Source organism: Leptinotarsa decemlineata, unplaced genomic scaffold (assembly GCF_025532065.1).
Source record: "Leptinotarsa decemlineata unplaced genomic scaffold, Ldec_3_MD MMD2_tig00026282_RagTag_RagTag, whole genome shotgun sequence".
In the NCBI taxonomy this organism is placed as follows: Eukaryota; Metazoa; Arthropoda; class Insecta; order Coleoptera; family Chrysomelidae; genus Leptinotarsa; species Leptinotarsa decemlineata.
The window spans coordinates 13,661,430-13,684,640 of record NW_027412668.1 but is presented as its reverse complement, the minus strand read 5'-3'; the positions used below and the strand labels follow the sequence as shown (position 1 = coordinate 13,684,640).

At 34.6% G+C, this 23,211-nt stretch overlaps 2 protein-coding genes across 2 annotated transcripts in view; one reads left to right on the top strand and one right to left on the bottom strand.

The window, feature by feature from the left end:
• LOC111507545 (uncharacterized) overlaps positions 1-23,211 on the bottom strand; it is a 490,644-nt gene that overhangs the window by 121,262 nt on the left and 346,171 nt on the right. The window contains exon 3 of the mRNA XM_074179853.1: positions 1,671-1,843. Within this exon, the coding sequence (XP_074035954.1) occupies positions 1,671-1,843 (173 nt within the window). The remainder of the gene's footprint in view (positions 1-1,670; positions 1,844-23,211) is intronic.
• LOC111507546 (uncharacterized) lies at positions 8,090-16,601 on the top strand. The gene is made up of 3 exons (XM_023162873.2): positions 8,090-8,225; positions 13,084-13,110; positions 16,048-16,601. Exons 2-3 carry the CDS (start codon positions 13,104-13,106, stop codon positions 16,593-16,595), a joined length of 555 nt encoding a protein of 184 aa, XP_023018641.2. The 5' UTR covers positions 8,090-8,225; positions 13,084-13,103; the 3' UTR covers positions 16,596-16,601.

Sequence of the window (23,211 nt, the reverse complement as noted above, 5' to 3'; positions counted from 1 at the left end):
ATTCAAAGAGTAATGTTATATTTATTCATTGATATAATGGAAGTATTTGAATAAATTATTATTCATTCAATTGAGCTGAATCCAATTTAATAACTAACTCATATCTGCATAGCGGTAAAATGATTCAGTATTGAATAAAATCACAAAAAAAAGTTGTGAGTATTTGTGTCTTACTAACTAAACTTTTCTGATGCTTTTGGATACTCATTGCCACTCGTAAGATATGTAAAATAAAAGAAGCAAGTTCAAGTACTGCACAATGAAAATGATCAAAACATTGTTTTTGGACCAAGTTTGCTTATAATGTTGAGATCTCCAATAAATCATACTATTCAAGAAGGCATTGAAAAGTTAGCTATATTCTAAGGCCTACTAATTATCGCGTTGTTCAATTCATCTCGGACCATCTGGACTTCTTTCAAGGGCAAAACACAAGCACTACAGGAAAATCCATGAGGCGCTATAAGAGCGGTGCCTGTGCGATTTGAATTGCGGGATTTGAATTGCTGGAGATTGAATCCTTTTGGAAAAACGTTCTCAGGAAGTTTATTTCACGAACGCAGTTCTTTAAATGAGAAAGTTCTTGAACAGTGAAGTTCAAAGTGTACTGAGTTGAACCTCAAAACGATGAGCAGACACAGGTCGTCGCGTATTTCTTATATGTACCGCTCTTGGTGGAATCAAATGTGCCAAGTCTCTTGAACACTTCCTGTGAAAGTATCTATAGAAGAGAGACAAATCTCCAACTTTTCTTCCATGTTCCAGATTGTCAAGATTGCAAGTGATGTTCGCGTCACCAATCAGGCGAATCGTTCTTTTCTGGATGGAATTCAGCAGCTTCACAGTATGCTTAGAGGCGGAGCTCCATACTCCAAGGAAGGTCGGATCTGAGCTTTATAAAGCGTCAAAGGTTGCTGAAGTGTGTACAGATTTCTGGTTTCGAACAGTCTTTCAAGCTTTTGAGAAGCAGCCTTTGCAATTCCAGCGACATGATTGTGCCAAGCCAACAAACTTATCGAAGAAGAAAATGTAATTGTGTGACCGGACATTATAATAAACGGTTCGAAGACATTATTTTTTTTGGAGAAAACTATTGCCTGGGTTTTGTGGCATTGAGTTGAACCTGATTATTTTCACCCCAATTCGAAATTACTTTTAGATCGTTATTAAGATATGCAATCCCCTGCTGCCAGTGAAGACGTGCAATCGCCGCCGATGTCCTGGAATCCAGATGGAATGACAAAATAGGCAAAAATAGCAACATTTTTTATTTTTATTTTTTTTATGATGTTTCATTGTATGAACTGCATTCCATTCGATTTTGTTTACTTTACTTCACGAATTACACAATTTTTTTCTGCCGATTTGTTCTATAAGTTGACAAGATCTTCAGGGATGCATAAATATTATTACTATTTTTACGTAACCAACCGAACCTTGGATTATGAAGAAATTAAAAATGTATTAGATTATTCTGAAATACTCTATACCTCATGTGGAGTAGAAAAGGCATAATTTTTTCAACCAAAACTTTTTCTACAAGATTGGAGAAAGTGCGGTTATGATAATGAAATATACAACTTAACGATAGATATTTGAACCTTTTTGTATTTGCTGAACGAACCCATGAACGAATATCTAAATGATTTTTATCAATAAGGAACACTCACCGTGACTGTAGTTTCCTAACTGTGCTTGGAGTATATTCACACCCGGAACAACAATAGCAGGTAATGTCCTGGACCTTAGTAATGGAGGAGGTTTTTTGCTAGTCCTTCCAGCCCCTTCTAGACCTACACAAGAGGCCCTTTGGTCTATTCTGCTACTGGCTGCCAGTTGAGCACTGAAAATAAAAACGATCTTAGTAATAATTGTATCCGATTTGAATAACTGAGAGAATATTTATCCAGTTGCTATAGAGAGGAGAAACAATTTATTTCATCTGAAATAGTAATCTCTGGATGATGAGTAGATATTTATGAGGCGTTTTTGATAATTATCGACTCCATTTCTTGCTACGAAACGAAAAAACCTAATTAGAAAGATTCGAAGGGAAAGAGGTAGGTAAGCGTTTCCATACTACCATCAAAAGTACATGTGTGAGAGATTTACTGGATAATATTGGATAATATTTCTAATTAGAAGATTGACGGTGAAAGAATTCCTTAATAACGGATATTTAGATTATGTATGTCGAATCGATCGGTGATACTTTTGTGCGAATATGAAGGTTTTTTATCGAAAATATTTTTTTTTAAAAAGAATAGCGGCATGTAATCTCCTTCAATTGCTCATATTCAGCCAACTAGTATCTTTCAATTTGTGTGAAATATGTTCTTTTCTGCGGATACCAAATATTGATCGTTAGCATGAGTTTTTTAATTTTTGTACTTTTATTTGATATTGGCTGGACAAGAATAGACCATATAGTACATCTGCATAACTGAATATGGACAGTTTCAATGACATACAAATTTGATTTTATTTGAATACGGAGGAAATATTTATTGCCATATATAGTTTTAACAGTGAAGTATGCACGTTGAATAAGCATTTGTTTTTGTTGCCGAAAAGAATAACATTAGGTTTAGTGCGATTAAGTTTCTATCAGATTCCTCATTTATAAGGTCACATGACTCCACTACCGTACCGGGGTGAAAACTGTAATAAATTTGAGTATCATCCGCATACAAGTGTACATTACAGATCTGAAGAGTTTTCACTTGGCAGGAAGTAAATATAGCAAATAGCAATGGCCGTAAAATGGAACCCTGGGGTACTCCGCATTTCAAATCCATATAATTGGAGGATTGCCCATCAACTAAAACCATTTGTTTACGACATCGAAGGAATTCATGTGGGTTCGACTTTTTAGTCAATATTTTTAAAATGGCTCTTTTCCAAAGTTTAGGGAAAATATTATGATTTAAACAAAAATCTAAAATGTGTGTGATGTAAGAAATTATATGTAGACAGCCTAATTGCAATAGTTTTAAATTTAATCTATCTTCATTGGCAGTATTTGTGTTTATAGTATGTATTGTTTTATAAACAAATAAGTAATTCACTTTTTGAAATTCAAAATCTAATTTCACTATTTTCCTTTGTTTATGTAACAAAAGTAATCCTCCAGGAGGTTCTTTTGTAACACAAGAATTGATAAAAACGCATTTATTTCAGCAGGATTTTTCAAATCATCTGGTACTGTGCTTGACTTGCCAGATAGAACATTATAAGCCCTCAAAGTATTCCAAAGATTTTCAGAATTTTTGTTACTGAGCTCGTATGTTAAAATTGTTTTTTCTCTCTCTCAATAGTAGAATTCGTTTAGTTCCTGAAGGTGATGATTTAGTTCTCGTAGGTATACCTGTTCAGTTTATCACGTATTATTAACATATTTTTGATAGCGCCAGTTAACCAAGCAGCCCTGGGTTTTGAAACACGCAATATTATTAAAGGTAGATATGTTCTAACAAACGTCGAATTTGCCACTAGAGCTGGCATCTTCAATAGTATATGCGTTTACGAGGATGATGTATATGCGAGGACGAATAGAGTATTTCAAAATCTCAGCAATGATTGACTGAAAAACCTCATATCCACATTCAGTCATACTTGTGGTGATGGTGGGGTGTCCATGCAAAGGTTGGTAAGTCCTCATGCTAGGTTGTTCTGATTAGTCTAGTTGGTAAGCTGCTGGTGATAAATCGATCGAAGCTGTTTCCTAGATTTCAGTCGATATTTGGTTTTTTCTTTTCTGTTGAAATTGTTGGGATACTCATGGATCTCAATATCCTCTTTATAATATAGTGCATGTTTATACGTCGTATTGGATAGTGCAATAGTTATTGTTTTATAAACAAATAAGTAATTCACCTTTTGAAATTCAAAATCTAATTTCACCATTTTCCTTTGTTTATGTAACAAAAGTAATCCTCCAGGAGGTTCTTTTGTAACACAAGAATTGATAAAAACGCATTTATTTCAGCAGGATTTTTCAAATCATCTGGTACTGTACTTGACTTGCCTAGTGCTTGACTAGTTTCTGAGGATATACTATAATAGTATATTATGCAACGATCATGTAATGATGGTTATTAAGACACGAGCAGTTTTGTATGGTATATGCGAGTGTATTAATAACCATTACATGAGAGTTGCATACGCTATTTTTTCTAAACCCGATAAATGATGAGAAACTATAAATATTATATTTGTATTGAACACATTTACAGTAATTAACTCATATTTTTAAAAAAGAACACAAACTGAATGGTATTATCATGGATATATGAAAACTATAAAGATTCTATTTATATTTATATTGAATATAACAACTGTAATTAATCTGATCTTTTAAAAATATTGGAGTCGATGTATTCCTTCTATATCGCTGTTTTCAGACATTTTGATAATATAGGTAGGTAATATGAAAACTGATTTTGACAAATAAAGCAATTAGTTACTTAGGTTAGAATCTAGGACAAACAAAGGAACAGGATTCTTGATTAAAAAATTATGGGTTTCTATTGATTGATAATCTGTATCGTTATGAAAAATCTGTATCATAATGGATATCATTATGAAACGGATTATGGTCATATAAGTGTATTGTTAGAGTACGGGTGTAGAAAAAAACACATTTATGTCTATTTTCCACGATAGTATTATATATGTTGACTAGTTTCGGTCATTACATCATTTTCAAAACTAACTATATCACATTCAAATCTGAGTATTCATACCTACATTGCCTATACCTATCATGAATAATTTGGTACCTACATTGTATATACCTGGGATAACCTCAATTAATAGCAGTATATCGATAAACATAACAAAAGTTTTTGATAAAATGTAGGTTTTGGGAACTAGGTAATAGGTTCAGGAGAGCACTATTGTTCAGAGCAAGTTGGATTTTTCTTTGACTTGTTCATTTCCATAGATTACAACAAACTCAAAATTTTCCCTTTTTCGCTTGTGTGGAGAATTTTTAAATTATATTTATCTATTTTATGTTTAGAATTTTGAAGATGTTCATGCATTGATGATTTTTTATCCGAAATGACATGTTCATGGTACCTTATATAAAAATTTTCTACCAGTTTGGCCTGTATATATGGCGTTTGTTCCCTTTGTTAGGTTTGGCTTGAATTAGGTTAAATATTCTGTTTCCTTAATTTTCGTTGGATGTGTAGAATGTTTGTAGATTGAATTTTGAAAGATAATTTTCAATAACTCGACAATAGTTTCTACATATTTCGCCACGTGATCTGTTTCTGCTAAGAAAATTTGAAGTAACACCAATAACAGTAAATACGTTTGAAGGAGCTAATTGTAGTGAAATACCTATCGCGGTTTTGTAAACTGAGTAGCGAAAATATCACAATGAGGTTACTTTCGAACACACTAGCATTTGAGACACTCTCAAATACTTCATATTTGCATTCAAACAAAAGCTGGCCAGTTGAAACTGAAAAATTAATCAGGCTACGAGAGATCGGGCAGAATAAAAATCCACTTTGGATATCGGATATGAAACGGATGATGAACAGTTAGTTATCTCGAGAAGTTATTATACCTGCAGTGCGGATGAAAATTCACCTTATAGTTACCCGATCGGTCAATACACATCTATCTTTCAGACGAGTGCTTACAATACTAAAAGTTACCAGGAATAATAATATAATTTCAGGATTCTCACAATGAGACCCGCACGTAAAGCATTGGTGAACGCAAGAATGACATTGATGCTAGTTTGGAACAGAAAGAGCAGGTGACGGGAATTGATGAATTGTTGTGTACCAGAAATAATAGAAAACAATCAAGCTGATGATTATCAATCACATGTGAGGTCCGCTTTCTCGCTATTTTCAATATATGAGGTCTGTTCAAAAAATAAGGTGAATTTTCATGTTTCTCAAAAAAATTCATTCATCAATTTCTAGTTTGTACTCTACCAAGTAGTCCCCCTCAGATATAAAACACTTATGCCAATGTGTTTTCCAATCGCCGAAGCAGTTCTCATATGCACTTCTAGAATTTCTTCGAGCTCTCTCAGCATATCAGTTTTCATCTCATTAATTGTCGCAAAACGCCGTTCTTACTTGGGTCTTTTCAATCTTGGTAATAGAAAATGTCACAGGGGCCAAATCTGGTGATTAAGGTGACTGAGGCATGATTACGGTGTTGTTTTTGGCCAAAAAATCATGAACAAGCAATGACCAGTGAACAGATGCAAAGCTCGTACTCAAAAAATTATTGTGGATGAAACTGTATCGGATATTCTACCGGTATCAAAGGGAGTGCCACAAGGATCTATCTTCGAGCCCTTGCTTTTTAGCTTATACATCTGCGATTTTCATCAGTTCGTTAAAAAATGCCGATGACACGCAGTTACATTTCTCTTTTCCGCCTCGTAATTTTACCTCTGCCCAGTCATATATTAAAAGGATATTCAAGCTATCTTTGACATGTTTACAGTCCATAAGCTCAAGATAAATCCAAATAAATCTGCAATAATGATGTTTGGACACAAGAAGAATAGAGAGATCACCAACTCCACATTTCAAGTCCTCATCGAAAATGAAATATTTCCCTTCGTGACCGAGATGAGAAACTTAGGATCGCGATTTGATCTAGAACTTCGCTTCACTGAACATGTCAGCTGTCTGAACCAAACTTCTTATAACGTCCTTAGGCAGCTGTTTCCAAATCGTGATTTGCTCAACACAAACTTGAAAATGAGACTATCCGAGTCATTGATCATGTCAAAAATTTCTTATTGCGACAGTGTTTATGAACCTGCTTCAAGACAATCAATTGGATGCTCTCCGTCTATAGCGTGTTCAGAATACCTATCTACGTTTTTCGTTTGGTATCTGGAAATATGACCATATATCTTCAGCCATACAAGAATCAGGATGGTTGGAAGTTGAGAAACTCAGAAAACTGCATCTACTTATAAACACACATAAAGTTTTGATATCACGTCAACCTGATCACTTACTGAAGAGGCTTAGAACATTCTCAACAATAAATAGTTCTACCACAAGGAACAGTTCAGTTTTAGTCATCCCCAGACACAAATCTTTCATTTTCACCCGCTACTTTACGTATAATCTGTTCAAAATCTGTTTGCACCTAAACATTACAACTTCCTCGTGAGTTTAGATCTTATACAATGAAAAACTCAAAAAAAAAGACTAGAGTCCTATTCAACTGTCTAGTCTCCTGTCCGTTCCCGACCTTGGTATTACGAAAAGGAATTTTCTACAGCGGTTGCTTACATTTTCTGATCTCATCATGACGATATCACTGTTAACTCGACTTCTTTGTTATTGTTTAATTATTGCTATTTCCAGGTTGAGTTGAAAAACAGCCTTGACCGATACTCCAGCTATTCACGTTTATACTGAAAGTTGTTTTCATTTTCCTCTTTTTGTTGGTTCCAATTCTACTTTTATGGTGAACAAAAACGTATTATTATCATTATTATTATTATTGTGTGTGAGGAAAAGTTATTTGTTAATATAATCTTTTATTGATTATTTTGTGTATGTACATATATTATAGTCATCATGAGCTTATTGTTACTTTTTTAGGATTGAATAATGATACTATTAATGTACACAAAATTAGTATCATAATGTTTAAGTCACATTTCACATAATTAAAGAATATCACGTGCTTGCTGGTTAGATTTGTGTAATACTGTCAAGAGTATATGTCTACCGCACACTAAATACTGAGCGTCTATCCAACGAGAGAGGAGGAGACTGCGTTCCGTTGACATTTGCGTAAGAGACAGACTGGGGCTGTAACGCATTAGGTAACAAAGCGGTTCACCCTCCTATATGAAATTATCACTTCAAAAAAATCGCCAATAGAATGTACGTAGCTCGCAAAATTTGGACATTCACCTTATTTTTTGAACAGACCTCGTACATAAAAGCACATTGCTGCCGGTTGCTCCACTATCTGACCAGGCGTAGGTGCTGACTCATATACAATGTACAACTTCGATACTCATATGATATTGGAATATTCCATTACAAATCTTTTGCAGTTTTTGTCACCAGACTTTGAACTAATACGAAAACTGTACTGATTTACTTCGACTGCCTGTATGAGTAAACAATGATAAATTGTGTTGATAAACGTTTATCAAACCGATAAGGGATTCATACGTTGTGCTTGAAAATTTGTGGATGTTATTGAATGAGGTGAGACACTTTCTTATTGTTATATATATAGATACCCCGATTTTATTTTTATGCCCTTTTCTTGACTATTGGTTGTAGTTACATTACCATATGGTGATACAGGGTGTTTATCAAACATACGGCAAAAATAACGACTATTCCTTGGACTATTCTTCGATGATTTTTGATAGAGCGCTTTGTGTCGAAAATACGGGACGAAAAAAATTTCAACAATAACAATTTTGGTAATTTTAAAATTATTACCGTAGCCGAAATAAAACTGTAGCGTACTACACTAGACCTACCAAGCAATGAAAAATCTAACAATTCCATTGGTACCTATCAACAACATTCCGATTACTACGAACGGTTGCAGACATTCAATTTGCTGAGTGTAACGCAATCGGAAACGATACTGGTGTTTTTGAAAGAGTTTGGGAGTGGATAAGGAGAATATTGGATTCTTGTATCCGAGCGAAGGGTAGTTATTTTCAACAGTTCTTGTAGATTAAGAAACATTACATGTAATTTTTGGAAATAAATTGTTATTGTTGAAATTCTTTTTCGGTCCGTATCTTCAAAACAAAGCACCATATCAAAAATCATCAAAGGACAAAATATCCTTAGAATAGCCCATGAAATGATTCTTTAAATGTTTGCCGCATGTTTAATGAACACCCTGTATTTCGTATGAAGAATTTTGAGATATCCTAGGAATTGATTGTTAATGAGGTAAATAAAAAAGAAGAATACCTGTATATAGAACAAGGAAATATAGTAACTGAAGGATTATCTCAATATTGCAGTTGATCAGAAATGAAACTCCTGAAACCGTTTAGGTCAATTATTCTGAAAATTTTTTGCCAAAAAAATTATCCTATCAAATTTGTCTATTTCTAGTCATGTGTGTCGAAATAACCAATGAAACCATCATTACACTGATAACTACCCATGGATAGTTTTCACGGGTAGTTATCACTTATGTCATGACATTGCTAAGCAACCAACACAATAAAGTTGTTTGACATTTCAGTAATTCAATTTATTTCGAAAATGTCACTTCCTCGCTTTGGTGTTCAAAATGATGCGGCAATTGACAAGATCATTGAAGAAAATACACCAAAAAATACTGTCAATAGTAAAAAATACACTTGGAAAATATTTATGGAGTTTTGTGACGCCAGAAAATATGAATTGGATGGAAATCGTACTCTCGAAGAGCTTGCATTAATACTCAAGGATTGGGCGATTAATATGAGAAAAAAGGATAGCACAGAGTTTAAGGAGGCTACTGTTAAAACCGTATGGAATATAACAAGCAAATTATTACAAGAAAAGTATTACAAAGAGTATAATATCATGCTAGACCCCTTTAAAAGTGTTGCATTCAAACAAGCGCGGAATGCACGCGACGCAGCACGAAGAAATTTACAAACAGATCCCACTAAACGCAAAACAAGCTCAGTACCATTAACTTCAAATGAAATGAGTAAAATTATAAACTTACCCCTATAGGACTCCTACGCAAATTTTATCACATAGCAGCGGTGGAATTGGCTTGGAGAGGTGGTGAAGGTGCTGCTTGCTTAGTTGATTATTTTCATATCGAAAAGGACAACAATGGATCTCCAACTAATAGGATAGAATATAATCCAATTTTCAGTAAAACCTGCCAAGGGGTTCAAAGAACTGCGCCTCTAGCAAATGGTTAGTTCAAAATAGTGATAACAATGCTTGTCCTGTCAGATTATTCATTAAATTATTATCAAAACGAGGCACAAATATCAAGACAAATAGACTATTTTTAAGGCCAAATCGTCACTGGAAGACAGGAAGCGATAACTGGTATGACAATATGCCTCTGGGTAGAAATATAATCAACGGATGGACGAAATCTTCTGCTGAAGCAATTGGCTTGGATACGAAACAGAGGAAAATAACCAATCACTCTAATAGAGCAACTGCAGTCAGTCAACTAGCTAAGAGTGGAGTTCAAGAACAGCAATTGTTGAAAATTACTGGCACAATAATGGAAATTCCATAAAACCTTATTTGAATATTGATCAGGAACATCATAACCAAATAATCAATAGTATGCGTGGAAACACCTATGCAGTAACCGAGGCAAATACAGCAAGATCAACGGAATATCATTATACGAATTGTTCTTTTAATAACTGTGTGTTCAATAAATAATTTTGTTCGAATTGCAAAAAATTTTCTCACCGAATATCCCTCGAACATTGATAAATAACTCATAATTTTATCACAACTTCCTCAAGCACGTTATTTTAGGTAACATCCCTCCGCCTTCGGCGTCGGGATGTTAGCAAATAACGTGCTTTTGAAAACTGATAAAATTATTTCGTTAGTTATCAATGTCCTTGGGATATTATAGCTGAAAAGAAAATTCCAAATGTAGGTGATCAAAATGCACTTCCATTGTAAAAAATGAACTTGACGATCTCATGTCAATGTGGATGATATTTGCAACCAGCAGAGTCCCAGAACCAATGAAAATTACGTTTTTTGCAAGAACAAATTAACATCCCAATGCTTGAATGAAATATTATGAATTGTTGTGCTATTTAAACAAGTATAGTAAGTTTACAACAATACCAGGAAAGAACAGGTCGAAGAATACAAAAAATCAATAGAATGGGAGGTCTTATAATAATGATTGTGATTTAGATGAACAAATTAATAAAGTTGAAATGTATACCAATTATTTATTCGACAGAATTTGTAGGAAACGGTGAAACAGTTTAATTTAATAATTTGAAGTGAAAGCTGTATTTGATCGAATATAGATTCATCAGATGAAAAGCTGAGTATGCAAATAAAGTTTTTCAAAAATGGATGTTAACTTATCCATCAGAAGTTCGGGGAGGAGTTACGAGGTGCTTGTTCAAGTCAAAGGCAATATTAAAAATTGACGGAAATTATTTGTGAATTCTAACTGTAGTGGTCAAGAATTAAGCTGACTTCACGAACTGAAAGTGAAAGAGTCGATAGGACTATGTTTTGAAACATTTCCTCTCTACGGTTGATTATTCAGGAAAGAAACGATCACCAACCATGGTAGATAGTATTCTACTGTACGAATGTGAATTGATAACAAAATGGAAGAAATGTAAGAAGAGGGCATAATAGTTAAATTCAATTCACCATACGCTTCAATACAATTCAATTTCAATTTGAGAGCCGCCAGTAGACAGCTGTTTCAGCCTGTTGGACATCATCAGAACCATGCAAACGATACTCGATTGGAGACAAAATTTGAAGAACCAAGAATACTTCTTGATGGAAATAACTGCATAAATATAAGCAAAAACTTTATACAGGTGTAAATATGGCAAATTTTTAGTTCACACCGATAAGTTACTGCGTGAACTGAAAATATTTTTCACACAAAAAATGTTCTATCCACCAGAAACTTGTCGTATTTTATAATTTTTTCCAACAGAAAAAAATTAGAACTAATACAGATACTTATAGGCATATTCATTTCGAAAATTCAAATCATGAAATTATAAAACGATAATGAAAATTAATTGGCACTCTGGGCGACTTCATTGATTCCAGTAGCGCATTTGCTTTTTCAGCTGCAGGAAAACCTTGAAAAACCTGCAGCGCCACTTCATCAGAAGATCTTGATCTGCCAATATCCTCTTTCTTATAAAACAAAATGTAGTGTGTCTCCAGAGGCTCCAATAAATTAAATACATCGCCAGAACACTTCATGACACGACTATCGTCAAGCTTAAACCAGTCCGTTTCGTCTTTGACCAAGGCGTAATAATGACCCAATTCAACGCCAGAACAGTGACCAATGACTGCATGAATATTATAATAGTGGTCTGCTAGATGGAAGTGTGCATCTATTTCGAACTTTATTACTTATCTTAAACATCGGAAAGCTAAAATCTCCCTCTGTTTTCAGAATTTGAAAAATCTAAGAGTACTTGCAGTTTTTCTGTCTGGTTCACTTCATTTTGGAACGTTCTTGACAGCTGTCAATAGAGTTTGGAAATAGGGAATATGTCAAAGTTGTTGATTGACTTCTGAAACATTTGAAGTATCAAAATGTGTTTCATTGCAATTTCGCTACTATCCATATCTGTCTTGAAGACGGGTAGGAGCTCTTTGAAATCCACTTATTTCAAGTAATTACTTGAAAAAGTTAATGTTTTAGCGAAACATGTTGTGCTATATTTTTCAAATAAAGTTTGTGGAGATCAAATCGTCAGGTGTAGTTTTTGAAACTTTGTTCAATGGAAGAGAGTATATTGGCAGATCAAGATCTTCAGATGGAATCAATGAAGTCGCCCCGGAGCGCCAATTAATTTTTATTGTTGTTTTATAATTTCATGATATTTGTTCTGGAGATATATTAATTTTCGAACGCGAAAAAAACTTTTTTGATATATCAAAAAAATGTATTCGTCTTTCAGAATAAATTGGATTTAACTGATGTGAAGCATATGACACTTTTCTTTTCTAGGTTACTTTTCCTCACAATCGGAGAAAAAATTGAGTCAAATTCTAATACAGCTATTGATTTAAAAATATCAAAGTATGTAGTTACACGGTTTATTCATTTTGCAAGGAAATTGAATATTTATTGAATTATATTTATTGGGTTGAAGGGTTACAGTAGGTCTTCCAGAACCTTTTGCCAATTTTTCTATTGAAAACTATTTCAGACATTTTCGAATTCTAACATTTGTTTCTTACAGTCCAGTATAATACAGTATTCAAGATAATCCATTGTGAAATACTTTAAATGAATGTTTGATCAATCTTCGAGGAAACTTTTGTATATCTTATTTTCTCAATAACATTTTTTCCAAAATTATTCATAGTTTCTCTTTTCCAGGTCTTTTGAATACTGCTGATATGTGTTGTAAGTACTTAATTTGATAAACAGTTTCATTCATGAATATATTTCAAAATGATTTGGCTATTACTATTGTTCAGTGAAGAGACTGTAACAGTTTGTGCAAAATCAAATAATAAATCGTCAAACGGAAGCTTCCAGAAGTCTTGAGAATATTATGAGAATAGACACCAAAGTGACAACTCAGTTGAAAATACAAAGTATTTTATAGAGAGGAGTGAAAAACTGATGTTATCAAAATCCTTCCGTGAATATAAAAAATACTGACAAAAGTTGGAATATTTCTTTTATTAGCCTTATTCTGAAATGGGGTGGAAATACCCTTTCATAAACCATACTCGTGAAAAAATTCACTATAATTTTAAATATACAACCACATCCGATTTTTTTCTTCAGTCAGTCAATAAAAATTCAAATCAACCCAAGAAGTTACCTGATAAAATAACCAAATATCAACCAAAATCCAGAAAATAGAAAAATTGAAGTCGATTGTGCAACATGCTATCTGCCTCTGATATAATATTGTAATGATGATAACATTAACAGTCCTAGCAGAGAGCAAATTTCTGGTAACTTGTCAAAAGGACTAATAATAACATTGAAGACAAAAAGCAAAAAATCATCAAACGATTCATAAAGGATATTTTCCGAAAATAGTTAGAAGCAGTGAAAATAAATCTGATTACTATGGCAATGAAATACTATAATCCCTAGAAGAATAACCAATGAAATGATTCCTTAAGTGAAAGAAATTCACAGGAAGTACAGATGTACATGACTTTCGCATCATGACAATGCACCTGCCCACTTTTCATCACTTGTTCGTAATGTTTTGCCCAAAAACAACACCGTCATTGCTTGTTCGTAATTTTTCAGATAAAATCAACACTATAATTATGCCTCAGCCACCGTATTCACCAGATTTGCCCTCCTGCGACTTTTTAACATTCCTAAGATTGAAGAGACCAATGAAAGGACGGTGTTTCGCGACGAGTGAGGAGATAAAAACGGAATCTCTGTTAAAAAAAATCTGTTTGAAATCTGTTTTTCCGTTAATCAGCTGTCGTTCATATACGAACGACAACTCTCAGAAGTTGAGAAACTTGTGCTGAGGACTAACGAGGTTTTACCTTTTAACGTGTGATTCCTAACACGTTAAAACTGATTCGAGGATTGGAAAAAACACTAGCACAAGTGTATTACATCTGAGGAGGGGAAAATAGAAATTGATGAATTGATTAAATTTTTTTTATAAAACGAAGATTCACTTCATATTTAAACAGAGTAGTATGTACGTTATTCAGAGCAATTCTCAAATAGATTCAGTTGCAAACCACTTCTTCCAATTTCTTTCAAGAACTCGAAGAGAAGCTTTTGTTATCAAAAGCCTTTTGTGAACCTGAAAAAATGCTAACGGAAGTTGGAATATGTTTTTTATCAGCCTCATTCTGAAATGGAGTGGATCTGTATCTCAGTATCTGTTGAATAGGGAGGATGAGTAGGCCCACAGCACTAAGGTCACATGTGACCATTTGTACATCCTCCCAAGGAGTTGTCCATCCTGCCCTTTCCAGGAAGGTGGACAAGTCACTAAAAGACATCTCCTTTATATCGGCAGGTGAAGGCCAAAACTCGCCGAACACACACTCTCTTATTGACGATAACTCCGGACACTCGCATAGAACAGTTTCGTCTTCCTCTTCACACATCCTGCATAGAGGTGTATCCACTAGCCCCATATTATGGAGGTGTTTCCTTAGTTGACAGTGGCCAGTCAGAAATTCTACTATTGAGCGTAGATCGCCAGATATTTCTTCTGCGCCAGCTTTCCAGGGTCGCCCAGGGTGATCCTGGGCGACCTTGGGCGACCCAGGGCGACCATGGGCGACCCTGGGTCGCCCTGGGTTGCCCTGGGGCGCAATTGTCGAAGTCATCAGGCCGTGGGTGCCACTGGGTCCTAAAATTATTAGGTCGGCCGCTTTCTTGGCTGAAGAGTAGGTAATGTGATTACCTTTACTACTGTCGTGCCCTTTTACCCACCTCAGGATGTTATCATCTACTGAGGCTTTGGCTAAATGTCGGTGGTACTCTAGTACTAGCCCTGAGGTAACACGGTTTCTGTTCGAAGCTAATAGGGCTTGTCTGTACTCGGTGCAGATTGTTATGTTTTTGCCAGAAATTACTTTCCTGGTCTGTATATATACCTATTGCATTTATAGCCTCTGAATCTGTGTTCTGTTTCATTTGTATTTTTGGTGTTTATTAAACACAAACCTGGGTTCAATTACATTATCGGCTGCCTGTAACAGAGGTTACGCAGTAAACGATTCTCACTATAGGGCCTCAATTGACCCATTCCTACTTGTAGGTTTACACCAGCTGTGCTTATTCGTAACATGGTCATTAACGCAACCTCCTTAACATACAAATGGGGTGGATATACCCTCTCATAAACTATACTCGTCGAAATATTTCACTATAATTTTGAATGTACCACCATATCTGCTTTTTGACTATTTTGTTGAATATTTTTTATAGTTGTCATAAGAAGATGCATTTCATTTAAAAAAATCAAACTAGCCGATACCTGATCAAAATTCATAACAAAACTAAGCAGTATAGTTCATTGTGATTTTCACTATAGTAGTCTTTATGAACCACGATACGTATTTCGCTATACAATAGCTCCTTGTAACACGTAAACGGTTTCGTTTAAGTGTTACAAATCGTAATGAACTATATTAGCAAGTATTTATTCCTCTTCAGTTTATGTGTTTATTATTAGTTGTTTATAATTGTAGCCATATTATTCTTGTACAAATATTAGGTACTATTTACAAGCAATGCTAGGATATCAGTTATATTTACTAGTCGAGCAATGAAAAATCAAAAAATTAGACTGTTATGTTATAAGAGAATTCAAATCCAACAATTCATTTTCAGTCGAATGGTTACTGAATCGAACTGTACGACGGACAAGATGTATACAATACCAATCAGAACAAGGTGAAATACAAATCCACGAACCTACACGGGCTCCTGAACAATATCCTGTTTCCTACATTTACACAGGAGATTCTGTTTCATACAATAAAGAACATTTTCCACGCCCGAGAAAGAAACAAAATGATTCCAAAACGTCTAAAACTGAAGCTAGAATTGGGAGTCCTAGACCTGCTTTGAAACCTGAAGAATTGCCTGATTCGAGTGAAAATGACGAAGAAATAAAGAAAGTTATAAACGAAATAGATGAGCTTTTCAATAACGCTAAGGAGTTTGATAAGCATTTAGAAAATTTCAATGATGTTGAGGGTAGCCAACAGCATTACTTTATCGAAGAAAGTCTTACGAGAATCGTGCTGAAACTGGACAGACTGAGAGTAGAACACAGTGCCACGTTGAGAGCAAAACGTAGAGAAGTTATAAAATATATTTACCAATTATTTGATAAACTGAAGAAGAAAACTATTGAAAATAATATCACTGAATAGAATTGACCATGTATTTTTCCTTTCACATTAATTTTGAATCCATTAATTCGAAGCATTCCTGAATATATAAAATAGTGTTTTTCCTCAATTCTCTTATAGATTTCAGTGATTTTACGTCAATTTTATCTAACAAGAGTGTTTTTTGAATGAGCATTTCTTCCAGTCTCTTCGCGTCAGGCAACAATTGTTCCTTATTTTTGGAAATTATTTCATTCTTAATTTCTTCGACTTCATTTCTTATCTTCATGATATCATTCTTGATTCCGTTCTCCTCCTCGTCTATTTTAGAACAATTTTGGTAGGTTTTTTTCGTTTTGTCAATCGAATATGCCGAAGTTGATTCGACTTCATCATCTGAAGATATATCATCGGTCAACTCACTCAGAAGATATTCGGCATTTTCTTCCGGATGTTTTGACATTCTAAAGTTGACGACATTTTCGACTTTCAACGTCACACTTATCATTGAAATGTACCTGTGACGAGGGCAATTCACGTGATATATGACGACTGTCAATTTAATATGAATTTATCTATACGGATTAAAACTAACTGATACACTTTATTGTATGATTTTCACTATAAAGGGTTTTACAAAAACCGTGACACGTGTTTCACTATGCAATAGGTTTCTCTAGTATAAAATAAAAGTAATTAAATAACAACTATTTTATACTATAACATATTATCTAACATATTACCTATTTGTATTCCTATTTTAGTGTATAAAATAGTTGTAATCAGGAAGTAACTTTTATTTTATGCTCGAAAAAGCTATTGTATAGCGAAACACGTGTCGCTGTTTTTGAAAAATCTTGTATAGTGAAAATCATACAATGAAGATTGTTAGTTAATTTTGATATGGATTTTCATCAAGTATCTGTCAGTTTTATTCAATTATATAGATCAGGGGTCTCCAAACTACGGCCCGCGGGCCAAATCCAGCCCGCCAGTGTCATCAATCCGGCCCGCGACAGCCAATGATTATCTAATTGTTGTTACTATTGCTGTGGTAAGTTGAAGAAGAAAACACAGAATGATAATTACTCAGTTTAATTTACTTGCAAGGTGAAACTTAACGACAGAAATGATGACAAAGAAAACTTAACTAAAGTATCTAAGTTTAAGCATATCAATAACTAACAAATAATTGAAATAAATCACAGTAAAACAAAAACACTAATGAGATTTATGTAATTGTGATTTTCCACCGACAATACTTTGTAATTGTGAATCAATTTTACTTGTACCAATTATCAAAAGAGATTTGAGATGCTCATCGGTTAATTGAGATCTGTAAACATTCTTTGTGTACTTCATCTTGGAAAACGTTTTCTCACACAAGTGAGTAGTACCTAAAACAGAAAACAACCCACGAGCAAATTTATGCAAATTATCAAATTGTTCCAGTGAAAGACTCTTATAAAGATCCAACAAAGATGAATTTTGATATTTGTTCTTAAGCATATCACTGCACGGTAAATCAATAATTTCCATTTGGACTTCCGGAGCAAGGGTTTCAATGTCAGAATTGAAAGTATTTTGAAAAAACTTAATTTTATTCGCAATGACATCAAAATCTGAAAAACGAGTATCAAAATTTATCTTCAAAGCACTCAAAGTTTCGATTGCAAAATTGACGGGAAATTCAGTCTCTATAGTGTGGCTGAATATTTCACATGTTTCAAAATGTGTGAAACATTTTTTACGTAATTACGATTGAAATAGTATTATTTTCTGCTTGAAGGATTTGATATTGGTGTATAAATCAGGAAGAAGCTGATTTTCTCCTTGCAATCTCAAATTCAGTTCGTTCATATGATTTGTCAAATCGACATAGAAGGCCAACTCCCACATCCATTCACTATTTTTTAAATCGGCAAAAGGGGCTGCTTCTCATTTGAAAAAATTTCGATCTCTGCTCGAAGTTCAAAAAAACGCTGACGCAACTGAGCCAGCGTACTATCAATATCAAGAAGTTCTTCATACACTTCATAGCTTTTATCTACTCCGCGAATGAAAATCAACACCTGAGCAGTATCTGACACATCCGTTGACTCATCCAATGCTAGAGAAAACCACTCATGATGTCCATGTTTGTCAGACAGTTGAGATGATATATTTTCTGCGATGTCTTGCACCCTCCGAGCCACGGTGTTTGCTGACAAACTGACACTTTTGAATAAATTTACCTTTTCGGGGCATATTTCTTCGGCTACTGCAATCAAGCATTCTTTTATCATTACTCCATCGGTGAATTGTTTGCCACGTTTTCCGATTTCAAGAGCCACACGAAAGCTGGCGTGAGGTGCAGACTCTTGTTCAGTATTCGCTTTGGTAAACAAAGATTGCTTCGATTTGAGTCCGCGTTTCAAAGTATCAAATTTTTCCTTCCTATATACTTGGAGTAACTTTGAAGATGTTTCGATTCATAGTGTTGTTTAATGTTATAGTCTTTGAGATCAGCTATGGTTTCATTACAAATTAAACATAGCGCCATATTACTGGAATCAATCACAAAATACTGAAAGTTCCATTTTTCTTGGAACGTTCTGCATTCACTGTCGATTTTTCGCTTCTTTTCCATACTAACAAATCACACATAAAAACAATAAGTCAAATCAAAATATTTTTATTGACGGGTGTTACTTCATTTCACAATTGACAGTTTCCCTTCCTCCGCCTTTCCTACGCAGACTAACTCGCAGTTGCGCCGCTAGCCTTTTTATATGCAATTATTACTGCCATCTCGAGGTGATCGGAATACACTAGAACCAGAACTTTCTTGAACCAACGCGGTAATTCCAAATATTTAATTACGCCTAATGCCACCTAGCGGCTAGCTGAAAAAGATAGTGCATAGTACCACTACTCGCCACTAGATGTCGTTAAGTGTCACAATGCACAATAATCATTGAAATGCAAAAAAGCGTAAGTTTGCTTAGGTCACGCACTTTGCGACTATCCTAGTCTAGAAATATAGTTAAGGGCAGAAAATGGCCCTTGGAACAAACTGAAAAACTCATTATGGCCCGAAGGCTTCAAAGTTTGGAGACCCCTGAATTGGATTAATATTCAACTCATTCTGAATGTATGAAATGTGTATATCTAATGGCCTTCCGCATTCAAAATTATAGAATACAAAACCTCCTTCCAGGGCCGAACAACCATATGTGTTCTTTCACTTTTTGGTTCCTTTTGGCATATTTTTATAGAAAATTAGTCATAGTTGACGTACAAGACCTAGGAAATGACACTGGAAGTGGTACTGAAGTTTTAGTTTCACTAACATATTGCTTTAGTTCTACCTCTTGCGCCGTTCAATACATCAATCTATATTATTGAAATAACAAGATACTATACAGTACCGACGTAAATAACAATTGGGCTGAAAAGTTTGTAGGCTAACATAGTTTTTTTATGAAATTTGCTTTAATTATTCAATACTTCAAATGCCTTCGAGGGCGATATAAATATTATAGCGGTCACACTATTTTTGAATCTATTTTTATAGTACTATGATTCGACGATTAACTCTGAGACCAGAAAAAAATCGGTGGGTGCCAGATCTGGAGAATACGGTGGATGCAGAAGCAATTCGAAGGCCACTTCATACGATTTTGCCATCGTTTTCATTGATTTGTGACACGGTACATTGTCTTGATGGAACATCACTCTCTTCTCCTTCAAATGGACCCGTTTTTCTGCGAATTCGTTGCCGATTTGGGATCGGTTCACCACGTGCAGTCCATTCGAATGAACTATCGTTTTGATTCTGGTGGGAAATAATTAAGTAATGTTTCATCCATTGTCATATATCGATGTATCAATTTGGGTTTTTTGAGGTAGAACAGCTTTAAACATTGATCAGAATCATCAAATCGTTGTTGTTTTGCTCGATTGTGAGCTAGCGCGGTACCCACTTTGAACAGAGCTTACACACACCCAAATATTCATGCACGATATATCCAATACGTTCTTTCGATATCTTCAGAGCCTCAGCTACACTGATCAACTTCTCTTCGTGATCGTTCAAAGTTATTTTGTGGACTTTTTTTTGTTACCGTCGGTCGTCGGTAACAACCTCTTTGGGCGTCTATTGAGTACATCGTCATCGGTGCTCATTTTACCTCGTTAAAACTTAGCAAACCGCTTCTGGTGCAAAATCCGAATAATGTTCATCAAGCCAAACCTTGATTTAAAGAGTTTTTTTTCGCCAAGAAGCAATGCTGTTTTAACACTGCTATTTCCTTCAAAATAACAGAAGTTCCTTCACTCAAAATATTCTATTCCACAAATTGATAGTCCAACAGCTGTCAAATTTGACCACGTGTCTTTTGTAGGTTAGGGTTGATTGATAATCAAATGAATTTAATATTATTAGCGCCATCTGTGTCTTAGCCTACGAACCTTTTAGTCCATCTAGTAGTCTCCTTCTCTCAACTTCTGAACGGGACAAGATACTGAGTTCGTAATTTGCTAATTACAAAATGGTGTTTGATGACTCATCAACTTATTTCTCCAAAAGAAAAGGATGATATCTCTTTCAATAGCAATTTAAAATTTCCATCCGACATTTTTGGAAATTGGTATCCTGATAATGAAGTATTTTTACAAATTCATTTTTCAACATTTTTTTCCTTATTTCAAATAAATTGCCATTGTTCACTTTAGATGTTACGTATACCCCCAAAGGCATCTAGATGAGTCGTATCAAGTGATAAAGTGGGCTCTTCTGAGGAATCACGTCTACTTAATTACCGATAGGTAGACGCTAGGTATATTGACAAAATCAATTGACATTCTAAATGATACTACGTTACAGCAAAATTGACTACCTCTCAAACGTGGTCCCTTAGTATGGCTCATTAGTTCACCTAATATGACGCGTTCAGAATTTTTTATGGAGATGTGGAGCTCATAAATATAATAGGAAGAATGTTTCTGGAGTAATTCCGTAGAAATAAGTCACCCAGTCCTTCAGAAACATTTTATAATGCAAGAAATAAATTTGTAAACGAGCTTAGGTCAGTGCCTTTTTGTCATACCGTCACTCATACAAATGCACATATTGCACTTCGTTTAACTCTCACACAAATCACACCTATCTCGAATTGGGTATTCCGCAAGGTTCCGCTTTGAGGTCTGAGAAACTGCAAAAGCATATTTCAATTATATTATCATCATTATTATACGATATATATCATATCATAAGGCTTCATCCGGATTACCTTTCGAATTGATCTCCACATCTGCATATTTGTCACTAATGAACAGTCATCGTTTTATTGTACTTTTCTGAATACCCACACTCTCATATACAGAGAGCACAGAAAATTCGAACTAGTCTATTAAAAATTACAAAAATGTTTTGTGAAATAAATTCACAACATAATTGTGTAGGTACGTCAAGACTGAGGTGTAGTAATATAAAAATGTATATAAAATTTGTAAAGCGATGTAGAAATGCAAGGGAGAATGCATGGGAGAAAACATCTTTAACATCATAAAGTGGATTTACAAGAAGTGATTTTTTTAAATAGTGTTTCAATTTTTTGTAGTGAATGTCTTCCAATCCACCGGTATGAGATTATATGGTTTAACTGGCAGATAGTCAGTCTACTTCATTGTTTTAGTGTAGTTTACTCGAGGTAGTCCATACAATTCTTCATTACGGCTATTGTACTTGTGAATTTTACTCTCCGTAGTGTTCGCATTTTTGTTTTTGTGTATCCACAAGATGGCTTCTGTGACATACAGGCTGATTCACGGTGGATGGCACATTAGACGTTTCTGGTGAACCAGACAACGGATCACTTTGAAAATTTGATGGAGGGCATATTCGGACATTCTCTAGCCAACTAAAATATTTTCGACAATGCGGTGTTGCCGCTTCTATTAGAAAGCAGTAGCAACTTTGATTTTTCAAATGGAACCTCTGTATATAATATTATTTTTGGAATCTCCAACAATTGCCCGACAACTTTTTTTGATATTTCCCTATACCTATCTGTTACCGTTTTCGAAATAAAAATTAATTTCAATTTTTTTCTTCGAAAATCATGACTTCTAAAAATGCCGATATCTTTTAGTTGAGAAGTACTATGATATCGAAATTTGGTTTGGAGTTAGGTGATACTTGGACACTTCCCACACGTCAGCCTAATCTCCGTTACTTCAATACAGGGTGGTAAAAAAATACAGTTTTTTCGTTTGCTTGAAAAAGTTGCTGAAATTTGACTATTTTAAATGGAACACCCTGTATATTATTGGAAATTCGGAAAGCTGCTGAAATTTGCTTTCTTTCTATGTATATCATACCTATACCTAACTAGTCAAGTTTCGGACTTATGAACATTTATTTGTGAAAATGTCCCTTCAGAATGGTATTTCCATTCGGTATTTGGTAAGCAGGCCATGATTACTATTTGACAGTAGCGTTGTGACATTCTCCTAATAATATCGACATTTTCGTCACTTCAGAAGTTGCAAATACCTTCAAAACGATGGAACAAAACTATTCAAACAAAGTTCTTATGAATTTGTTTATTATTTTTGGACAGTGTGACAAAATTATCAGCAGAACATGTAGAAAGTTCAATGAAATGTATCCGAA